The sequence below is a fragment of the Rhizophagus irregularis genome, chromosome 10 (assembly GCF_026210795.1).
Source record: "Rhizophagus irregularis chromosome 10, complete sequence".
Classification (NCBI taxonomy): Eukaryota; Fungi; Glomeromycota; class Glomeromycetes; order Glomerales; family Glomeraceae; genus Rhizophagus; species Rhizophagus irregularis.
Window position 1 is genome coordinate 5,164,770 of NC_089438.1, and position 20,749 is coordinate 5,185,518.

Genomic DNA, 20,749 nt, shown 5'->3' on the forward strand with positions numbered 1-20,749 from the left:
TGAGTTCTAAAGAACAAAAAACCAAGATTCGTAAGATAAGTACAAATCTTGGTTTATTTTTTTTTATTTTTTTTTTAAAAAATATTATGAACGATTTATACTAATAATCGTTCTTTACTTTTTTTTAGGTTTTGAGCGGACTTTCTAGTTCTGAAGAATGGAAAAGAACCAAGATTTATAAGTATATATGAATCTTGGTTTAATTTTTTTCTTTTTTTTAAAAAAAAATATTATAAATGGTTACTAATAACCATTCTTTTCATTTTTTTTATAGGGTTGACTATTTGGGTGTCTTCTGAAGAACAAAAAAACCAAGTTTCATAAGTACGAGTACAAAATTTGATTTATTTTTTTTTTATTTTTTTTCTATTATATAAATGGTTACTAACCGTTTTTGTATTTTTTTTATAGGTTCGGATGGGCTTCTGAAAAACAAAAAATCTAAAGATTCATAAGGTACAGTACGAATTTTTACTTTTTTTTATTTTTTTATTATTACGAACGGTTTACTAATCGTTTTTGTATTTTTTTTTATAGTTCGAGTGATTCTGAAGAACGGAAAACTCAAAGAATCAGTAAGCTTCAAATAAAACTTTACGTTTTTTTATTTTTATTTTTTTATTTTTTTTTTAATTTTCTCTTTTCTTTTTGTAGGTTAGTAGATATCAATTCTTTTGGCTTTGGAACTTGGATATGCCGATATGGTAAGTTTCGATATTTGAAATTTACATTTTTTTTAATTGCTTTTTTTTTAATTTTTCTTTTCTTTTTGTAGGTATCGATTCTTTTGGCTTTAGACTTGGATATGCCGATATGGTAAGTTTTGATATCTTACATTTTTTTAATTATTTTTTTTAATTTTATTCTTTAAGAAATGTTCTAACTGAATGTTTCTCTTTTTTTGTAAGTTCAGCTGATCTCCAAGACTTGGACTTTTGGAAAATGGTAAGTTTCATACATTTTATTATGAAACTTCTGTTTTTCTTGTTTTATTCTTTAAGAGATGTTTTAACTGAATGTTTTTCTTTTTTGTAGGTTTAATTTCTGGGAATATGGAAATTCAGATAATAGTAAGTTTTGTAACATTTTTCGTTACAAAACTTCCATTTATTTTATTTTTTTTAATTAGAAAATGTTTACTGACATTGCCATTATTTTTTTTTTATTAGGCTTCGAATTTTGAATTGCGGATAATAATAGGTAAGTTTCACAACAAAATGTTGCAAAACTTTGACAGACTTTAATATTATACTAATGGTTTCTTTTTATTTTTGTAGGTTTCAAATCAGGTGCTTGGGATAATTGGAATAGTTGGATCGTAAGTTTCATATTACGAAACTTTTATTTCTTTTTAGTTTGAAACATTTTCTAATATTTCTTTTATTTTTTATAGTGAGGTTTAGGACTTTCAAGACATCAATTAGGAGCATTGATATATAAAAATGGTGAGTTTCATTGCAAAACTTTGCCATCTTTTTTGATTTTTTCACTGATTAAACATTTCTTTCATTTTTTAGAAATAATTGTTTTCGAATATTCGAAAACTTTTTTTTTTATTTAATTATATAGATTTACATTAGACAAATATATATTAATATAATTATCGCGTAGAAAAATCAATTAAGTGATTGTCATATACATGCTGCCCAAATTATTTTGGGATGCCATAATTATAATTTGGGATGTCATAATTCATTCAATTTATATATAATTTACTATATAAAGTGCCAAAATAATTTGAAATGCCATAATTGAATTTGGGATTTTACTTATAATTACAGCAGTCCAAAATAATTTGGGTGGCATGTATAGATTGTCAAAAATCACATTCCCACCTTGTTATGGTTGTGTCACAAAAGCGTTTTGTCAATGGAAATTTAGTACATTGATCGCTTAAAAATCTGCGGCAATCCAATTATAATAAGAGGAATTTACATTAGATAATATATTTGTATTGATACGTATTTTATCATAAATAAATTTACATATTTTTTTTTTCAAGGTAGTGCAATTTGTGAGTTTATTAATTATATGTAAGAATATATAAACATCTGTTATATAACTAATTTATTAAAACTCCAAACCAGTTCCCCATCCATAAGATTGCTCCTATGCCCTACCATTACCTTATGAAATTCACCTATATCCTTTAATAGAAGCTATTAAATTATATAGTAAATGTATTTTGTTTAAAATTTAATTATTTAAGATTAGTTTTTTATTTAGTATTGCTTAATAAAATATTTTTTAAAATTTAATTCAATATTACAATATAATTTTTTATAAAAATATATATTTCATAATATATATACAATTTTTTTATATAGTGAAAAAACTGAAAAATGTAGTTAAAAATTGGTAATATGGCTGTAAAAAGTCACAAATCAGACAAATATAGCTAAAATCAGCAATCTGATTTGAATATGCAATTTAAAAATTGGCATATCCAATTTTTGTCAATTCGTACTAAAAAATCAGCTACAAAAAGCTACAAATCGGACAAATATAGCCAAAAATTGGCTATCTGATTTTTTTGCCAATTTTTATTTATTTGACGTAAGTTTTTCTACACTTTAAAGCATCAAACAATACTAGTATCCACTAATATATACTACCCAAAAACTCACTGATGTAAAATCACAATTATTAAAAATTCACAAGAATTTTTGTTAATACTGTTTAATTTTTAAGTTCAAAGTTTGATTGATAATACTAAATTCAAAACTCAATTATAAATCATTTTTATAAATTACCGTATATCACGGGCCATAGTACCCCCTATGCATAGTACCCCTCTTGAAAAATTTCATAGAATTGTATAGTACTTGGGGGATATTTTACAATTATTTCGTGATCTAGTGATCAAATTTGAGCCATCTTTTCTTTGTTTGATAGCTCTCATTGAGCACTTCAAAATAAAAAAAAAGATCGCTCAAATTGGATTGGTAGATCGTAAGATATTCGCAAAAAATGGAATTTTTAGGTTTTGTTTGGTACCCGGGGGTACAGGATCTAACCCCCGATTTTTGCAATATACCCAGGGTACTGTGGCCCGCTATATACGGTAGTATTAAGATTTTAATTTAAAAATTAAGCAGTATCAAGGAAAATTCATGCGAATTTTTCTTAATACTGCTTAATTCTAATTTAACTAATTTAGTAGTATTAAGACTTTAGTTTAAAAATTAAGCAGTATTAAGGAAAATTCTTGTGAATTTTTCTTAATACTGCTTATATTTGCCAATTTGTGGAATTAGCCAAAATTAAGATTTTCATAAAGATTTGCACATTTTAACAAAAATTATGTTTCATAAGCTTAAATTATATGTATTACATAATACACTAGTCGAAATAGTCCAAATCAGCTAGAAATCGGATGTCTGATTTTAGGCTGAATTTGGTGATAAAGATGGCCGATTTATTAATTTAGGCAAAGTTCCAATTGGCAGGCTGATTGATACCGATCAGAATATCGAATTGCTTAGTATTTTTAATTCGAATTGTTTAAAAAAATATATTCATAAATTTACCGAATTGCAGTGAATTTATTCTGAATTATGATAAATTTTGATAAATTGGGATAAATTTTAATCTGAATTGCAGTAAATTTTAATCTGAATTACAGTAAATTTTAATCTGAATTACAGTAAATTTTAATCTGAATTGCGGTAAATTTTCTATTTTGAATTGTGGTAAATTTGCAGTAAATTTTATTCTAAATTTATTCTGAATTGCGATAAATTTGCAGTAAATTTATTTCGAATTGTAATTAATTTTTTTCTGAATTAAGACAAATTTATTTTGAATTAAGGAAAATTCTAATACTAAGAATTTGGAATATTAATTATATATATATATAGATTTTTAACGAAAAAAAGAAAGTTTTCTACCAAATTAATTCAGATTTGTTCATTGCGCGTTGTCCATATGTAAATCAGAATCTGAATTATTATGATTGTCACTGACCGTTGATTTTAATGGTTTTTCTTCTCCTTCCTTGTTATGGTCTTCATCATTTTCGGTGGTGTTGCCAGTTGCTGGTATTGTCTCTCTACTAACTTCTTCTACTTTTTCATCATATTCAGTATTGAAACCCTAATCAATATCAGTATTGAATATTAAATCTTATTATTGTACGATATAAGACCATTTGGGAGCATTCGACGGATGTGGTCAGTCATATTTTTGTTACAACCCTAGCCATGGCAAAAAAAAAGTAACTGACACGTGACTGCATTTTATTCATCATAACTGTCACACCCCACCGCATTTCCACTTTTTATATTTATCTGAGGGACTTAGTTTTTTTTAAGTAGGTAAAAACTTATTCGTCACCCCTTTTTCTTCACCGGTTATTTTCACGTGTTAGTGTATAACGCCGTAATGCAGGCCAAAAGTCACGTGTCAGTCACTTTTTTTTCACCATGGCTAGGGTACTATATTTTTGTACTTCGTCATCATATCTACGTTCACGTATTAATTTTACCTTATTTGACGAGTGTACATCGAGTACATTTTGTAGCAAATTTTTAAGCTGAAGAAACAATAAAATATAAAAATTAAATCCAGCGATTTGTCTGAAAAATCAAGATTTAGAAGTTCTAACCTTATCAGATCTCCACGAATAGTCGTAAATAGCGATTATGGACTTTGTTGGGTCTTCGTCTGTTTCGCTTATTTCTGGAGAATGAAATAAGCGATTGGATAACATCTTTAGTAATCTATGCTTATCATATTTTGTTATCTGTTCATCGTCAAAACTAGATAATCTCTTTACCGCCTTCATTCAGCGTAGAGGTAGGCTCCGAATCTGGTCAATCCGGTCATCCTAGGATCAATCCGTCTAATAGGCGGATTCAGATTGATCAGATGAATCCGTCAAATAGACCGGATGGATGACTGGATATCTGATCAATCCTATACGGGATCAACAAAAAAATTTCCTTTTTTAGGGGACGTCTAAAGCAGAACAGAGTCACGTGATACGCCACGTATTTGCACTGCCACACGGCTGTTTATTTATATTTATTTTTTTAAAAAAAAATTTTTTTATCAGGCTCTTTCTTTCTTTTAAGCCTTAGGATTTACAAATCATGTAAACCTTTTCCCTCGTCCTTTTGTTCGTTTTATGAATAGTATTGTACTATTTTCATATTAAGTTCACGTATTTCAAAAAAAATATTGTAAATATTTTTTTTTTTGTTTTTTTTGTAAGTTTTTTTTATTTAGTCCTTTTTCTTTTCACTAATATTAAACTTATAAATTAATAGTTAAGTTAAACATTTTTTCTGTCTTTTTTGTTGTCATGTCTGTCTCTTCGATTAATACTTCCGCTACCACTTTGGTTGCCGCGCAAATGACAAATATCACTTCAGAAGAAAAGTGGAATCTCCTTTTTGATGTAAATTGCTCTTTGGAAGTTCAAATGGAGGATTTCGATGAAAATTGGAGGCCATTAGTTTCAAATATATGGACACAATGGACTTCATATAAACAAGTAAATGGAAACTTTTGGAAGATCTTTACTTGCCATTTTACAAAGCATCGAGACTCTAGTACACGACAAAAAGAAAATATTTCTAATGAAAAACGCTGAATAACGAAGACAAGACCATCTGGATTATGTCATGCTAAAATTAAAGTTGAATGGTTAGTCTTGTTGAAAATAGTTAAAGTTGGACGTTATAAAGACTCTTCCAACCATACACACTCATTGTTAGATGTTGATAGGCTTAAACGTCCTCAAGTTATTCGAACTTTAGTGGAAAAAGAAGCTGTCAAAAATTATTTGCCTCTGGCAATTACTGCTGCCGTTAAAGAATATGCAACGATTGAATTAGGTCTTGGTGCAAGTGCACAAGAATTGAAGCGCAAGGAAGTAACGAACATTAAGTATAAAGTTCGTGGACCTATGGAAGTTCATCTCGTTGGCAATTCTGATTTAAAGTTAGATATTTCACAATCAGTATCATATTTAAAAGAGCAAGGATATCAAGTTGAAATTTATCGTGTCCATCAATGATCTACTAAGGGCATTGTTTTTGCACACCCCAAGCAACTTGAGAAACTTGAGAATCATGGATGGTTGACTCTAATTGATTCCACCCATAAAACAAATAGATATGATTGGCGTCTATTTACACTGTACGTTCGCGACACTTACGGATGCTGGAATATAGGTGTGCACTTTTTTGTGAGCAGTGAGGATAGTGACACTGTTGCAGAAGCTTTAAAAAAAATTCGCAGCTATTGCCGTTGGACTCCCCGCTACATCCTATCTGATCAAAGTAGTGTTGAGTTTAAAAGTATTAAAATTGTTTTTCCTGGTGTAAACGCCGGTAAGCAAGAGTGTAAAGTATTACTTTGTGTTGTACATATTATGCGGACGTGGATGTCGAAAATTCATGAAAAAAAACCCCGTGATGTTATGATCGCGGCAATGCATAAAAGGACAAAGATCGGTTGCGAAAAACTGATCCAAGAAGCTATTAACAACTGTCCTGTTCCTACTATTCAGAATTATATTAGAAGGAATTACATGAGAAATACATAACAATGGGCATTGTGGGCGCACCAACATTCCCTTTGCTTTTGCAAGTCACCTCCACAAATCCGTTAGAATCTTACCACAGTGAATTGAAAAGGAAAACATCGTCCTTACATGGTTTAATTGGTAAAATTCTACTTTTTTGTTGTTTTTTCCACCCTTCCGCCTCTTATTTTGATTTTTGAATCTATAAAATTTGCAATTTTTTTTTTCTTTTCCATATTAAAGGTAATTACATAATAATACGAATTTTCTATGTAACGTTTGCTTATTAACTTACTCAGACACTCACTTTTTGTTTATTCATTCATCTTAGGTGCCGTCCATAATATCGTTGCCATTGATTGTAAAAAACAATCTGATTCCAAAAGTGCCGCTTTCGACTTTCGTGTCAAAAAAGTATCAGCTTATGGTGTAGAAAAGGATATTATTGAGGAGATTCACAAATTCCCCTTACCATTTCAACATCTACTTATTAAAGAGGCCTGTGCCGTAATGGATAGATTGGAGAAAGGTAAAGGTGCACCGGGTTTGACTTTACTTGATTGTCACTGTTTGTTTCACAATTGATACTTGTTACCGTGCAAACATATTTTTTACGAATATATGTATGGAGACGTGAAATTATTAACTACTGATGTATGGAGAATGTTTTAGAAAATATTTGAGGAGAGCGGGTTTGAAGTATATGAACATCGTGAATTAGTGATAGAGTTTGTACAAACAGAACAACAAAAAAAAGCTGAAAGTCAAAAACTTACTGTATTCGAATTGACTGAAAGAGTCCGCGATAGATACTGGAGTGTTGAAGAGGGGGGTAATGCTGAGAGAACAAAGGCTTTTATTTCTACATTAGAAGCCTCTTTAAATCCTATTATCATACAATTTAAATAATTATAATAAAATATTCATGAAAATTTGGTGGTTTATTTTTTTGAAATTTGATTTTTTTCGTTTTTTTCATGGTATTTTTTGTTTTTTTTCATGGTATTTTTTGAAATTTCAATAATTTTTCTAAAGAAAAATTCGCTTTTTCGTTATTTTTCATGAAAATTTCATGATTTTTTTTGCGAAATTTTTATGGTTTTTTTTAGTTTTATTTTATTTTTTTTAATATGAACGATTAAAAAAAAAATTTTTTTCATGGAAAAATTTTTTTGACATCGTGGCTTGTGGAGGACCCCGGATATCTAATATAAAGGTCATAATGGACTTTTGGCCAAAAACACCCCTTTTTGCTGAAACTCAAAAAATCGTTTTTTGTAAATATCTCAGCATCCAGTAATTCAATTTTAATGAACTTTTTTTTATTTTGTAGCCCTCATTTAGCTCTACAATTTAAAAAAAAGTTCATCAAAATTGGACCACTGGATGCCGAGATATTTACAAAAAACGATTTTTTGAGCTCCTGAAAAATGGGCCAATCTGCCGAAAGTGTGACTTATGACCTGTTTTGGAGATATCCGGGGTCCTGCTTGTGGCTTGTAATAATTGGTTAAGTCACGTGACTCTGCTCTGCTTTAGACGACCTCCTTTTTTGGAAATTTTATGTTACACGACCGGAAACTAAATTTAGAAAAACTGGTTTTTTGTGGAACGGGTATTGCCAAAAATGGAAACGATTGACATACCCGTGCGTCACGTGATAACAGTTAAATACCTAATCATAAATTCTGGCTGAAATTAAATAATCGGCGAAAAATTTCCTTTTTAGGATTCTTGTGAAACCCAAAATTTCATTTTTGCTGGGAAACAAAATTGCTTTTTTTGGATTTGTATAATGTTACTCATACCCTAAAAAGGATAATTCCATGCCGATTACTTAATTCCAGCCGGAATTATAATCAATCTGGTCAATCCGCGGATAATCCGATGATCCGATTTTTTTAATCCGGATTGATCCGTCACGTGATCATCCGGATGACGGATTGACCAGATTCATCCAAAGCGCACCTCTAATTCAGCGGATTTTCTTCTAAAATACATTATAATTTGAATAAAATTTAATACATAATCGGAATAAAATTCAGTATAATAATTATAAATCATTACTAACGTCATATACTCGATTATTTAAGTATACCCAGTGTTTATTTTCATCGGCTTTCCCCTATCCATTAATCTTTGATGAGAACGACGAGACTTGTGGAGACAACCCAACCATTTTGTAAGTTACTTATTCAAAGCGGGAAAACACGGAGCAAGGGCTGAACACAATTCAGGGACTAGCTTACGACGAATCTTGAGATTTTCATGCTATTGAACATTTCATTGTAATCTAGTCCTTAAGTTTCATCAATGGTTTTCAAAATAGACTTCATTTCAGCCTAAATATAACGATCAAATAATGATAACTGGTACATCGGAAAATTTTTTAAGATGCAGAACTGCAGAGATCTGTAAAATTAGCAGATCTCTGCATTTTTTTTGTGAATTTATGCGGAAGTCTGCGATTTTGCAGATTTCTGCTTTTTATTTTTTATAAAGTTATGCAATAATCTGCAATTTTGCAAGTTTCCAATTTTTTATGTATGAATTTCTGCAGTAATCTGCGATTTTGCAGATTTCTGCTTTTTTTTATGTGAAATTTATGCAGAAGTCTGCAATTTTGCAGATTTTTGCTTTTTTTTCATTAAAATATCAATTCGATCTGCAATTTCATCATTGATTTAATATTTAAACTTTGATTAACTCTAACTTGATTTAATTTTTTTTACAATACTCTTTAAAAAAAAAACTTTACAAGACTTTAAAAAAATAATTTTTTCTACAACACTTATTACTAAAGAAGTGAAATAATTTTTTCTACAACACCTTTTAGGAAATAATCTGTTAAAGATTCCAAAGAAAAAATATTTCTATTATAGTTTTTTAAGCTTTGAAACTTATTAGAGAAATTTTTTTTTTAAAAAAAAAATTTATTTGCAAGGTTCAGAGTCTTTAAGGCAAATTCGTCCAACATTTGGCATATAATCTGCAACATGCAGGAGATTCGGACTAAAAAGATGTCGGACTCCTTTATCTCCTTCAAAAAATACATTTTACAGAACGCCGAAGGTACTCTATTTCAAACTTTGATATTAGTATTATTTAACGAACGTTAGAAAATGTTCGTTTTATTAATCCAGAACACAAAAGGTATGTCCTGGACTCCATTTCAAAAAAAAAAAAAATTTAATGAAACATTAGCTAAAGTTCGTTTTATTTTTTTTTTTGTAAGTCTAGAGCGCTGAAAGTACCAGTTCTGGACTCTATTTCGAAGGTAAAACTTCAAAACTAATATTTTTTATATACCGGACGTTGTCCAACGTTCGGTTTATTATTTTCTTGTCCTGGACGCCAAAGAACGGCTCCGGACTTTTATTTCGAAGGTAAAACCTTTACCTTTGAAATTTTTTTTTATATTTTTGTTTAACGAATATTGATAATGTTTGTTTTTACGTTTTATAGGTCCTGGACGCCAAAGAACGGCTCCGGATGTTTATTTTGAAGGTAAAGTTTACCTTTGAAATATTTTTTTCAATTTTATTTTAACGAACGTTAATTAACGTTCATTTTTCATGTTTTTAGGTCCTGGGTGCCGAAGAATAGCTCCGAACATTTATTTCGAAGGTAAAGTTTACCTTCGAAATATTTTTTTAATTTTATTTTAACAAACGTTAATTAACGTTCATTTTTACATTTTATAGGTCCTGGACGCCAAAGAACGGCTCTGGATGTTTATTTCGAAGGTAAAGTTTACCTTTGAAATATTTTTTTAATTTTATTTTAACGAACATTAATTAACGTTCATTTTTACGTTTTATAGGTCCTGGACGCCAAAGAACGGCTCCAGACGTTTATTTCGAAGGTAAAGTTTACCTTCGAAATATTTTTTTAATTTTATTTTAACAAATGTTAATTAACGTTCGTTTTTACGTTTTATAGGTCTTGGGCGCCAAAGAATGGCTCCGGACGTTTATTTCGAAGGTAAAGTTTACCTTCGAAATATTTTTTTAATTTTATTTTAACGAACGTTAATTAACGTTCGTTTTTACGTTTTATAGGTCCTGGACGCCAAAGAACGGCTCCAGACGTTTATTTCGAAGGTAAAGTTTACCTTTGAAATATTTTTTAATTTTATTTTAACGAATGTTAATTAACGTTCGTTTTTACGTTTTATAGGTCCTGGGCGCCAAAGAACAGCTCCGGACATTTATTTTGAAGGTAAAGTTTACCTTCGAAATATTTTTTTAATTTTATTTTAACGAACGTTAATTAATGTTCGTTTTTACGTTTTATAGGTCCTGGACGCCAAAGAACGGCTCCAGACGTTTATTTCGAAGGTAAAGTTTACCTTCGAAATATTTTTTTAATTTTATTTTAACGAATGTTAATTAACGTTCGTTTTTACATTTTATAGGTTCTGGGCGCCAAAGAACAGCTCTGGACATTTATTTCGAAGGTAAAGTTTACCTCGAAATATTTTTTAATTTTATTTTAACGAACGTTAATTAACGTTCGTTTTTCATGTTTTTAGGTCCTGGACGCCGAAGAACGACTCTGGACTCTTATTTTGAAGGTAAAGGTTTTACCTTTGAATTTTTTTTTATATTTTTATTTAACGAACGTTAATTAATGTTCGTTTTTATATTTATAAGTCCTGGACACTGAAGAATAGCTCTGGACGTTTATTTCGAAGGTAAAAATCTTCGAAATATTTTTTTTTTATAATTTAACTTTAACGAACGTTAGTTACGTTCGTTTTTGTATTTTATAGGTCCAGAACGCTGAAGGTATGTTCTGGACCCATTTGAAAGTTCTGTTTGAAGGTAAAACTTTCAAATTATTTCTTTTAATTAATTTATTAACAAAACGTTCAGTTTATAACGTTTCGTTTCTTTTTTTTCAGGTAAAGGAAGCCGAAACAAGTTCTGGACTTCCATATCGAAGGTAAAACAAACCTTCGAAAATTAATTTTTTTTTAATTAATTTATTGACGAAACGTTTCTAATGTTTCGTCTCTTTTTTTTAGGCAAAGGAATCCGAAATAAATTCTGGACTCTCATATCAAAGGTAAGACCCTTCAAAAAAATTAATTTTTTTTAATATTTTTATTTAGCAAAACGTTAACAAATGTTTCGTCTTTTTTTTTTAGGCAAGGAAATCCGAAACCGAGTTCCGAACTCCTATATCGAAGGTAAAACCCTTCAAAAATTTTATTTTTTTTAATATTTTTATTAACGAACGTTAACTAACGTTCGTGTTTCTTTTTTTTTAGGCAAGAGAATCTGAAAACGAGTTCTGGACTCCCATATCGAAGGTAAAACCTTTGAAATTTTTTTTTCTTTTTTATTTATTGACGAACATAACTAACGTTCGTATTTCCTTTTTTTTAGATAAAGGAAGCCGAAAACTTGGACTCCCATACAAAGGTTTTCCCATACAAAGGTAAAATCTTCGTAAAAAAAAATTTTTTTTATTTAATTTATTGATGAACGTAACTAACGTTCGTATTTCCTTTTTTTTTAGGCAAGGGAATCCAAAAACGAATTCCGGGCTCCCATATCGAAGGTAAAACCTTCAAAATTTTTTTTTATTTTTTATTTAAATGAACGTTAACTAATGTTCGTATTTTATTTTTTTTAGGTAAAGGAAGCCGAAAATGAGTTTGGTCTTCCATATCGAAGGTAAAACCTTCAAAAAAATTTTTTTTTAATAATTATACTTAACGAAGCATTTTCTAACGTTCATTTTTGTATTTTGTAGGAACACGGCTCTCTGGACACTCCTGAACAGAATTTCTAAGGTAATCTTCGAAATTCTGTTTTTTTTTTGTTTTTATTTAAACGAAACGTTAGCTAACGTTTCGTTTTTCTTTTTTGTTGTAGGTTTCGGTACTCCAAGGTTCCTGAAACGGGTAAATGGTAAGTTTCGCAACTCTTGTTGCGAAACTTTAAAATTTATTTTTTTTTTCAAAGAACGTTTCTAACGTTCTTTCTTCTTTATATAGGAACGCCGGGCTTCTTTAGACGAACCAGACTTGGAGATTTTTTCAGGATTTCGAAGGTATTTACCTTCGAAATTAATTTTTTTTAATGTTTAACAAAACATTTACTAACGTTTCATTTGTCTTTTCTTTTTACTTTTTGCAGGTTTACGGCTTCTAGACGGAATTTCGAAGGTAAAATTCCTTTGAAATTCTTTCATGTTTTTTAATTTGCGAAACGTTTACTAACGTTTCGGTTGTTTTTTTCTGTAGGGTTTTTTTCTCTGGCTCCTGGACGAAAGAATTTGAAGGTATATCTTCAAAATTCTTTATAATTTTTTTTTTTATTCTTCTTTAACGAACGTTCTACTAACGTTCATTTTACTTTATTTTTTAGATCCTGAGATTTCGTGTCAAACATTTCGAAAGTAATAACTTTGATTTTCTATTTTATTTGGTTGTTTGTTGGAATTGAACCAACTGGAACAATGTCCAAACCATTAACAACATGTAAATGTGCAGTAAAGAGATGATAAATAGCAATGATAGTAATAGATTTCAATTGTATTTGTAAACTTGTTAATATATAATAATAATAAAAAAGTAATTTTGATTATGTAAATAAATTAGTAATTAATGCAATAAATTAATTTGTATTATTGTGATGCAGATTTTTACCGAAAAAAATTGCTGAGGTATTTCGAAGGTTTTTTATTTAAAAATCTGCGCAGAACTTTATTATTTTTAAAATCTGCACAGTTTTTTATTGGATTTTTCCTTTAATGTTTTGCGCCAGGGTATAAGATCTGCGCAGATATAATTTCTGAAAATCTGCGCAGATCTGCTCCCCAAAAAATTTCCCGATGAAAGTCAACAAAGTTAACAAAGTTATGGTAATTGGGTATTACTGTTTTCTTTTTTTTTTATGAAACGGAATTTTTAGAAAATTTTTAAAATTTTTCTTTTAAGGTCTCAACGTCGATAAATTAGATATAAATGCTGAATCTGATGAAGAAGAAGAGGGTAAAGATGAGGTAAACGAGCTGGAGCAAGAGAAAATATTATTATCACAGACATCGGGATGATGATTAAACAAATAATCTAAACAATCTTCCAACACCCTACTATTAACACCGCAAAAACCCCCATCATTACTACCGAAAAGGAAAACTTCTTAACAAACACGATCATCAAAAAGAATTTCAAAAAATAAAAAATCTACAAACAAAAACAATGAGGCATTTGATGAATTGCAGGAAGTTATTGACAACATGCGTGATCAATCAAAAAAAACAAATAAAAAATCATCATCCAAACCATCGTCTCAAGAACAAGAACATATTCATGATAATGTTTCTAAGAGAATCTCCAAAGAAAAAGAAAAAGAACAGTAAGGGTGTAGAAAGAATATGTAGGGATATTAATGGATTATATAATAAATATTAAAATATATGTAATATTTTTGACAATTTTTATTTCAAATTTGGTAAATTTAGCGTCATTACTAAAAATTTACCTAAATTCACCACAATTTGCATTACGTTTACATAATATTACTAAAAATTTAACTAAATTTACCACAATTTGCATTACGTTTACATAAAATTACTAAAAATTAAATTTGACTAAATTCACCACAATTTGCATTATGTTTACATAAAATTACTAAAAATTAAATTTAACTAAATTCACCACAATTTGCATTACGTTTACATAAAATTACTAAAAATTTGACTAAATTCACTACAATTTGCATTACGTTTACATAACATTACTAAAAATTTAACTAAATTCACTACAATTTGCATTACGTTTGCATAAAATTACTAAATATTTGACTAAATTCACTACAATTTGCATTACGTTTGCATAAAATTACTAAATATTTGACTAAATTCACTACAATTTGCATTATGTTTGCATAAAATTACTAAATATTTGACTAAATTCACTACAATTTGCATTACGTTTACATAAAATTACTAAAAATTTACCTAAAATTTACACAATTTACATTATGTTTACATAATATTACTAAAAATTTACTTAAAATTTCCCACAATTTAATGATAATTTACTGAAAAATTTCTTAACATTTGAATTAGGAATTCTGTAGGATTGGCGCCATTTTGATAAAATTTGCTAAATTGTAAGACCTCCATTATCCCAAAATTGTAACACAATTTACTCCAATTTACCGGGATAATTCTCAATTTGCCAGAAAAATTCCAGGCAAATTTTGCGACAATGACATCTGTTCGACCTGTGACGGGTATTGATTAATATTGTAAAACGTGTTAAACAACTAGCTGGTATTGATTAATACGTATACTAGTGTAAATCAACACTTTTCAAACTTGCTGATGTAGCGTATGTAAGGTAGTTTTTTTTCATTCCATCTTATCAAATGAGATTTTATTGCCAGGTTGATGATGATATTAATAGTTGTAATGTAAAAATCTGGAGAAAAGAATTTTATGATATCGGTAGAGACTGTATTATACCAATGCACAATATATTTAGCCGATTTATATTTGCTAAGTTCAAAGTAGGTAAAAGAAATCTGGTTACATATATGGCTGTAATTCCAATAGAAAGACGATTTCACATGTAATTTTTTTACATTGCTTTATTTAAATTGCATTATTTTATGTTTATTACTGTACCCTTTGAGAGTAAAAAAAAAATATTTTATGTTTATTGAATCAATATTATATATTTGACATGTAATATAAAGTAAATTATTACTAAATATATAAATAATTATCAGTTAAAATTTTCAATATTATTAAACGATTAAAAATAAATATCAATTGCAATATTCAACATCAATAATAAACATTAATTGGTAAATTATCTGATTTACAGCTGATTTGCTTTTAATACCGATTGCTTTTTATTTTACATATTGAAGGCTGGATTGACCAATATATTCAAATCGACATGATTGCCAGTTAAACATCATTTTACCTGTGAAGATTAAAATTAAATATTCAAGGTAATATATTACTTTGTGAGCTACTGTATCTAACTGCCCAAAATGAATATCATATAAATCATTATAAGATTTAAATTTTACTTGGAATATATTTTCCTTTTCTTATTTAACATCATTCAAAATATATTGTAATAAGCATAGCATCTTTCAGCATTTTATGATGTCACTAAGTTTACTAAAAGGTTAAAATTTTAATGACACTAACTTACACACTTATTCAACACAAAGTAACTTTTAAAAGACTAAAAGTAGAGGGCCAAATATTTTTCCTTTATTAGTAGCTTCTTTAATCTTCTAATTATTTGTTTTCGCATTTATATTTAACATTTGATAATAAATAAAATTTATTAAATATACCTGATAGTATTTGCAAACAGCTTTTGTTGAAGATTCTAAAAAATGTACTTCTATCGCAAAATTTGCTCCAAAGTTGACTTTAATAAATAAAGGTTTTCCTTTCACATAATTAATTGAACATTTTACAATATAGTTTGCTTTTTCATATTGAATTTTAACAATATAATTGTGAGGAATTGGATGTTTTAAATTTCTGGTGTAATGAAGTTGGTTAATAAGAGGATATGTTTTCTTTTTTATAATTTTGTAATACAAAGTTCTTTTTTATCATAAAGTTTAATAAAATGATTTGTTGGATAAGTGCTATTTTCTTCCATTTTGTTATTTTGAAATTAGCATTAAAAAAAATTTTTGAAATAAAGAAAATAACATGTGATGCAAACTTACACATGATTCTGCAATTGGATAATCAATTTTTTATTTACACTTAGCCCATTAATATTATCAAAGACTGCAGCACGATGTAACATATAATTCACAGAATACATATTCTTTTATGTTCATTTTTTTCTGACACAAATAATATTATAAAGTTTCAGCCAGAATTAAGTTCAGCCGAATTATATTAATTCTGGCTGAAAATAAAATTGAAATTTTTTTTTTAGGATATATGCACATCATACTAAGCATTAACTTCACAACATTTATTTTTATTCATATAACAAAATTCAATAATTATAGGTAATGAAACAAACCCACTGATATGATATAATACAAATATGTCTAAACTTTATAAAGTTTCGACATTTGCTAAACTTTTCGCAATTTCACATTTTTAACTTTTTGGCAAAACAGTTTAAACAGTTTCGATTTCAACAATTGTCTAATTTGCTGAGTTTCACCTGCAACCTTAGACTCAGGGAGCAGAACTGTCTCCAATTTCTAATATCTTTGAACAACCTTCTAAAAAAGATATTCATATTATCCCAGTAATGAAATGTAACGCGATAGGTGCTTATTATAATCGCATATATTATTGTATTTGTGTTAGTTGATTCGGCAATGATTTATTTCATAAATAAAGTATATCGAGAAGCGGATCACGTGAAATGATGCAATGCTTGTGCGACATAAAAAATATTAATGCCCAGTATCACTCCGGAACGTTACACTATTTTTTGTCCGAAAATGCTTTCCCGGTTGATATTGATACTAACAAAGTTAAGACTGTTGGCATCTTAAGGACGCTATCAAGAAGAAAAAGCACCTGAGTTCGATAATTTCGCTACAGATAAACTCAAGTTATGGAAAGTCGACATTTCCTTCGAAGAAAACAAGAAACTTGAGCTCGTCAACACAAAAATTAATGCTAATATCAAGGAGGACCTTGGTAGCGAGGAACTTTCACCTCTTTCGAAGATTAGCAAACATTTTACTTTCCAGCCAGCTGACATATCATCGTACAGCGTCCTGTTGAGACGAAGGAAGTTCACTGCACCGCAACGTATGGTCGTAAGGTAAAAAAAGTTTCAGTGGACAGTAACCTGTGGGCAAATAACCTTATCAGCTTTGAAGTCTCGGCTTCGCACATGTTTCACATTTCCGGATGGGACAGAGGATGAACATATCGTTATAAATCGTGAGTGTGTCATTGGAAAAGAAATTGTTTGTTTGGTTGATGATGAAGATTTGGCGAGTATAATCTGGACTCAAGGATTCAAGATAGATCTTCCAATCGTCGTAGACACGTGTAAGTATTGTTTTGCGAAGCGTCTTTTGGATATTTTTTTTTTTTTGAGAATAAATTACTATACCGTTAACAAAAATTAATTTGGGTATTTTATAGCACAACAACCATTTTTCGTCGTGGACAAATCAAGACGTTATTCTGGTTAACAGCCGATAGTTATATTGATCTCTCCAGGTTCGATGGAGAGTTAGCTGACAGAGCTAATTACGAAAAGATATTGGAGCACGTTTTGGAATGAAGCATAAGACCTGCATTCACGTCACTAGTGCAAACGAAGCAACAAGGCGCGAATTTATTTCTTCCGTTCTTCATGGCGTTGCCTCTTGTTATGATGGTGAAGTGAAAGTATGTCCAGAATACGAGTTATCTGGAAGTCATGGTAAAGGGCCAGTGGATTGGGTTATCAAGATTGGAGACACGATTATAGTTGTTACTGATCCAATTACATGCTTTGTCCCAGCGTAATAAAAAGAAACGCACATATAATGAGGCTTTGCGTGAAGATGTAATGTATGGTATTGTTTCGACAGGAGTCGACTGGGTCATAATTAAGTTAGTTACTACTGGCGAATATAACGATAGTGATAATGGGAATGTTGAGGTATTATTGAGTTCGCGAACACCATTTACTTTCCCATTAATGAGAGTGTGTTCGATAAATGTCTTATGCTTAGAAAACTCAAGAACTTGTTCGGGCAAATCAAGTGGGTGTTTGATCGCCAGATTGAATCGCAGGAATCATTGAAGAGAAAATAAATAAGATAGTCTTATCTTTTTCGAAAAAAAATAATCGTATGTATAGACATTAGCATAGAAAAAAAAATCGTCATGTATCACGGGCTACGTCCCGAACTTTGTATTTATTATTAATAAAATTTTTTTCCTGGCATTTTTTTCCGAGACATTATGTTCCGGAAATTTGGGGACTTAATTACCTACTTTTTTACTTGACTGTTTCTATATACTAGCTTGCTAAAATGTAGACTAGATCATAATAAATGGTATTAAAGATTTTATTAATAAATTATTATAAAGTACAGTAATTACATGAGGAAAAAAGTTAAATACATATGTATAAATAAATCAAGCAATCGTATGAAACTAACAATTTCTTTTTAAATATATTATGCAAATTGAACAAGGTTAACAACATCCCCGGTATTTTGATACCAAACATAAAATATGAAAGTGGATGATATCAGAAACCATGTGCGCCTAATAGCATGACATCCCGGACATAGCCATAAGATTATACAATTTACCATAGCAGTTGCACGGAGAGGTTCAAAATTATGTAATAAGAATGCTATTAATAATGAAAATGGACAGAGAGACATAGCAGTCAGCGACAATACGCTAATAATTAAACGAACGCGATACCACCAAACTTTAAATTCGTTGAATGATCCCTCACGGGCACATCCTATAATAGTCCCAATTGTACAATGCCATACGAGATCAGCCATTCCAGGAAAAAAGAAAGCATACAACGATAAGAGAAGCGTCCAACCAATTCCTCCTTCTATTGAACCAATTGCGATAACAAATACCATGGAAAATATCATAATAACAGTTCCTGAAAGTCCGAGGGGCTCAAACTGCACAAAGCCATTTTCTATCCATGGGTCATCGTTCCATTTACTTACCCAGAACCCATCTTTATAGCTTATCTTGCCATCTTTAATTTGCCAATAGGCACTTAGAGGGCCTAGCAAAGGATTTGTTGTTTGTCCTGATAAGAACCAGCATTTCTTTGGAAGTCCATAATCAATGCGTTCTTTTTCTTCGAATTCATCGTGTACTACATGATTTCTCAGCCATTTTGGTGGCTTCCGTATGTCGTTGCGTCCCGGCCCCCAGTATTTTCTATCTATAATTATGGAAAGAATACCAATATATATACTAATAGTAACGCTGAACAAGCGAAATAAAGGAGCTTGCATGAAAGTTTCCTTCCAACCCTTCGTATGATAAAATACACCTGGAATGAATCTGAAAATTGCGGAGACCCAGTACAGCCAAAGTATCGCAACAGTAAATCCCGATTCAGCCATCGCAAAATATGAGTTTTTGAAGGCAGTTGAATTTAAGACAGCATAGCATACGATGAAGTTAAATAGTTGCCAGAGGTCCATGTTTTTTTCTTTTTTGTTTCCTTTGTGTATTTATTTGTATTATTTCTTGGAATGAAAAAAAATAAGTTATCAGTTCATGGCGCTAAAATAGTTTGGCTTAAATGAGATGGAACTTCCGATTGTGATTGGTCAATCTATATAACGAGATTTTTCTTAACTATAAATGGTAAAAAAAACGATCCTATTTATAGACAGGTGAGATATATATTTAGGCAAAATCAATAACAAAAAGCTTGATATTTTCTAATTATTAAATTATATATTTTGTAGTAACAGTAGTATTGTATAACAGGTTCGGACTTCGGATTAGTGTTCGATCATAGAAATGTTACGAATTATCATACGATAATGCTGATAATAGGTGAATGAGTTACGAATAAGTGAGGATTAATCATAGATATGGCTTCCAATCTTTGATATTCTAAGATCACATCAGTAAAAGCTAATGATGCGTTCAATCTCAATTGCGATTAAGCCTATGGTTTAGTCCAGCTTGAATAGTATAAGCCTGATTGCAAAATAAATGATGCGAAAAGGGTATCTGTCAGCTTCAAGTCATCGGAGGAAAGTGAGATGGATGCTTTCTTGGATGATGTGAGTAAGAAAAGGGTTAATGATGATATTGGGAAGAGAAAATGGGAAGAGAAACTTCAGCGTGAATAATTCATATTTCCAATTCCTCAAGTGATTCTCAAATCGAAGAGGAATGAGTATGGCATGATTATTATGGAGATTATTGATGATTGGTGTTATTATGAAGATAAAGGGTATTATTATCGTGATGGAAGATATGAAAGAAAAGTTTCACCAATGACAAGCCCTATTATCTCTCCGGTCTATTATCTCTCCGGTAACTGCCTAGAAGAATTATCGGACAGATCGAGGTTTTTCGAATCATACATCATGCGCAGTAATATGTCATTGAATCCTTATCCTAGACCCTCCTTAAATATGATTGGTTTAATCAGCCACCGAAATCCATTGGACAAGACTTATTCTTGTGCGTAACATTTTTATCATATAAAATTTTCATAAAATTTTTTTATAATACATT

General features: G+C 29.9%; 4 protein-coding genes across 4 annotated transcripts; 2 read left to right on the plus strand and 2 right to left on the minus strand.

The window, feature by feature from the left end:
- Positions 1-3,909: 3,909 nt before the first annotated feature.
- Positions 3,910-4,711, minus strand: OCT59_002532 (uncharacterized protein; the record flags this gene model as incomplete). The annotated part of the gene is made up of 3 exons (XM_066144580.1): positions 3,910-4,095; positions 4,424-4,534; positions 4,607-4,711. The coding sequence occupies 3 exons, from the start codon at positions 4,709-4,711 to the stop codon at positions 3,910-3,912; spliced, it is 402 nt and encodes a 133-aa protein (XP_065995733.1).
- A 4,943-nt stretch (positions 4,712-9,654) lies between these two features.
- On the plus strand, positions 9,655-13,909 carry OCT59_002533 (uncharacterized protein; the record flags this gene model as incomplete). The annotated part of the gene is made up of 24 exons (XM_066144581.1): positions 9,655-9,685; positions 9,998-10,039; positions 10,118-10,159; positions 10,237-10,278; positions 10,356-10,397; positions 10,475-10,516; positions 10,594-10,635; positions 10,712-10,753; positions 10,831-10,872; positions 10,950-10,991; positions 11,067-11,108; positions 11,562-11,602; positions 11,685-11,726; positions 11,808-11,849; positions 11,926-11,961; positions 12,059-12,100; positions 12,176-12,216; positions 12,296-12,335; positions 12,540-12,595; positions 12,682-12,710; positions 12,789-12,826; positions 12,913-12,943; positions 13,485-13,549; positions 13,772-13,909. 24 exons carry the CDS (start codon positions 9,655-9,657, stop codon positions 13,907-13,909), a joined length of 1,092 nt encoding a protein of 363 aa, XP_065995734.1.
- A 3,010-nt stretch (positions 13,910-16,919) lies between these two features.
- On the plus strand, positions 16,920-18,025 carry OCT59_002534 (uncharacterized protein; the record flags this gene model as incomplete). The annotated part of the gene is made up of 5 exons (XM_066144582.1): positions 16,920-17,030; positions 17,113-17,322; positions 17,386-17,560; positions 17,657-17,701; positions 17,775-18,025. 5 exons carry the CDS (start codon positions 16,920-16,922, stop codon positions 18,023-18,025), a joined length of 792 nt encoding a protein of 263 aa, XP_065995735.1.
- A 659-nt stretch (positions 18,026-18,684) lies between these two features.
- Positions 18,685-19,614, minus strand: OCT59_002535 (uncharacterized protein; the record flags this gene model as incomplete). The annotated part of the gene is made up of 1 exon (XM_025330939.2): positions 18,685-19,614. The coding sequence occupies one exon, from the start codon at positions 19,612-19,614 to the stop codon at positions 18,685-18,687; it is 930 nt and encodes a 309-aa protein (XP_025165620.2).
- Between the last annotated feature and the right edge of the window lie 1,135 nt (positions 19,615-20,749).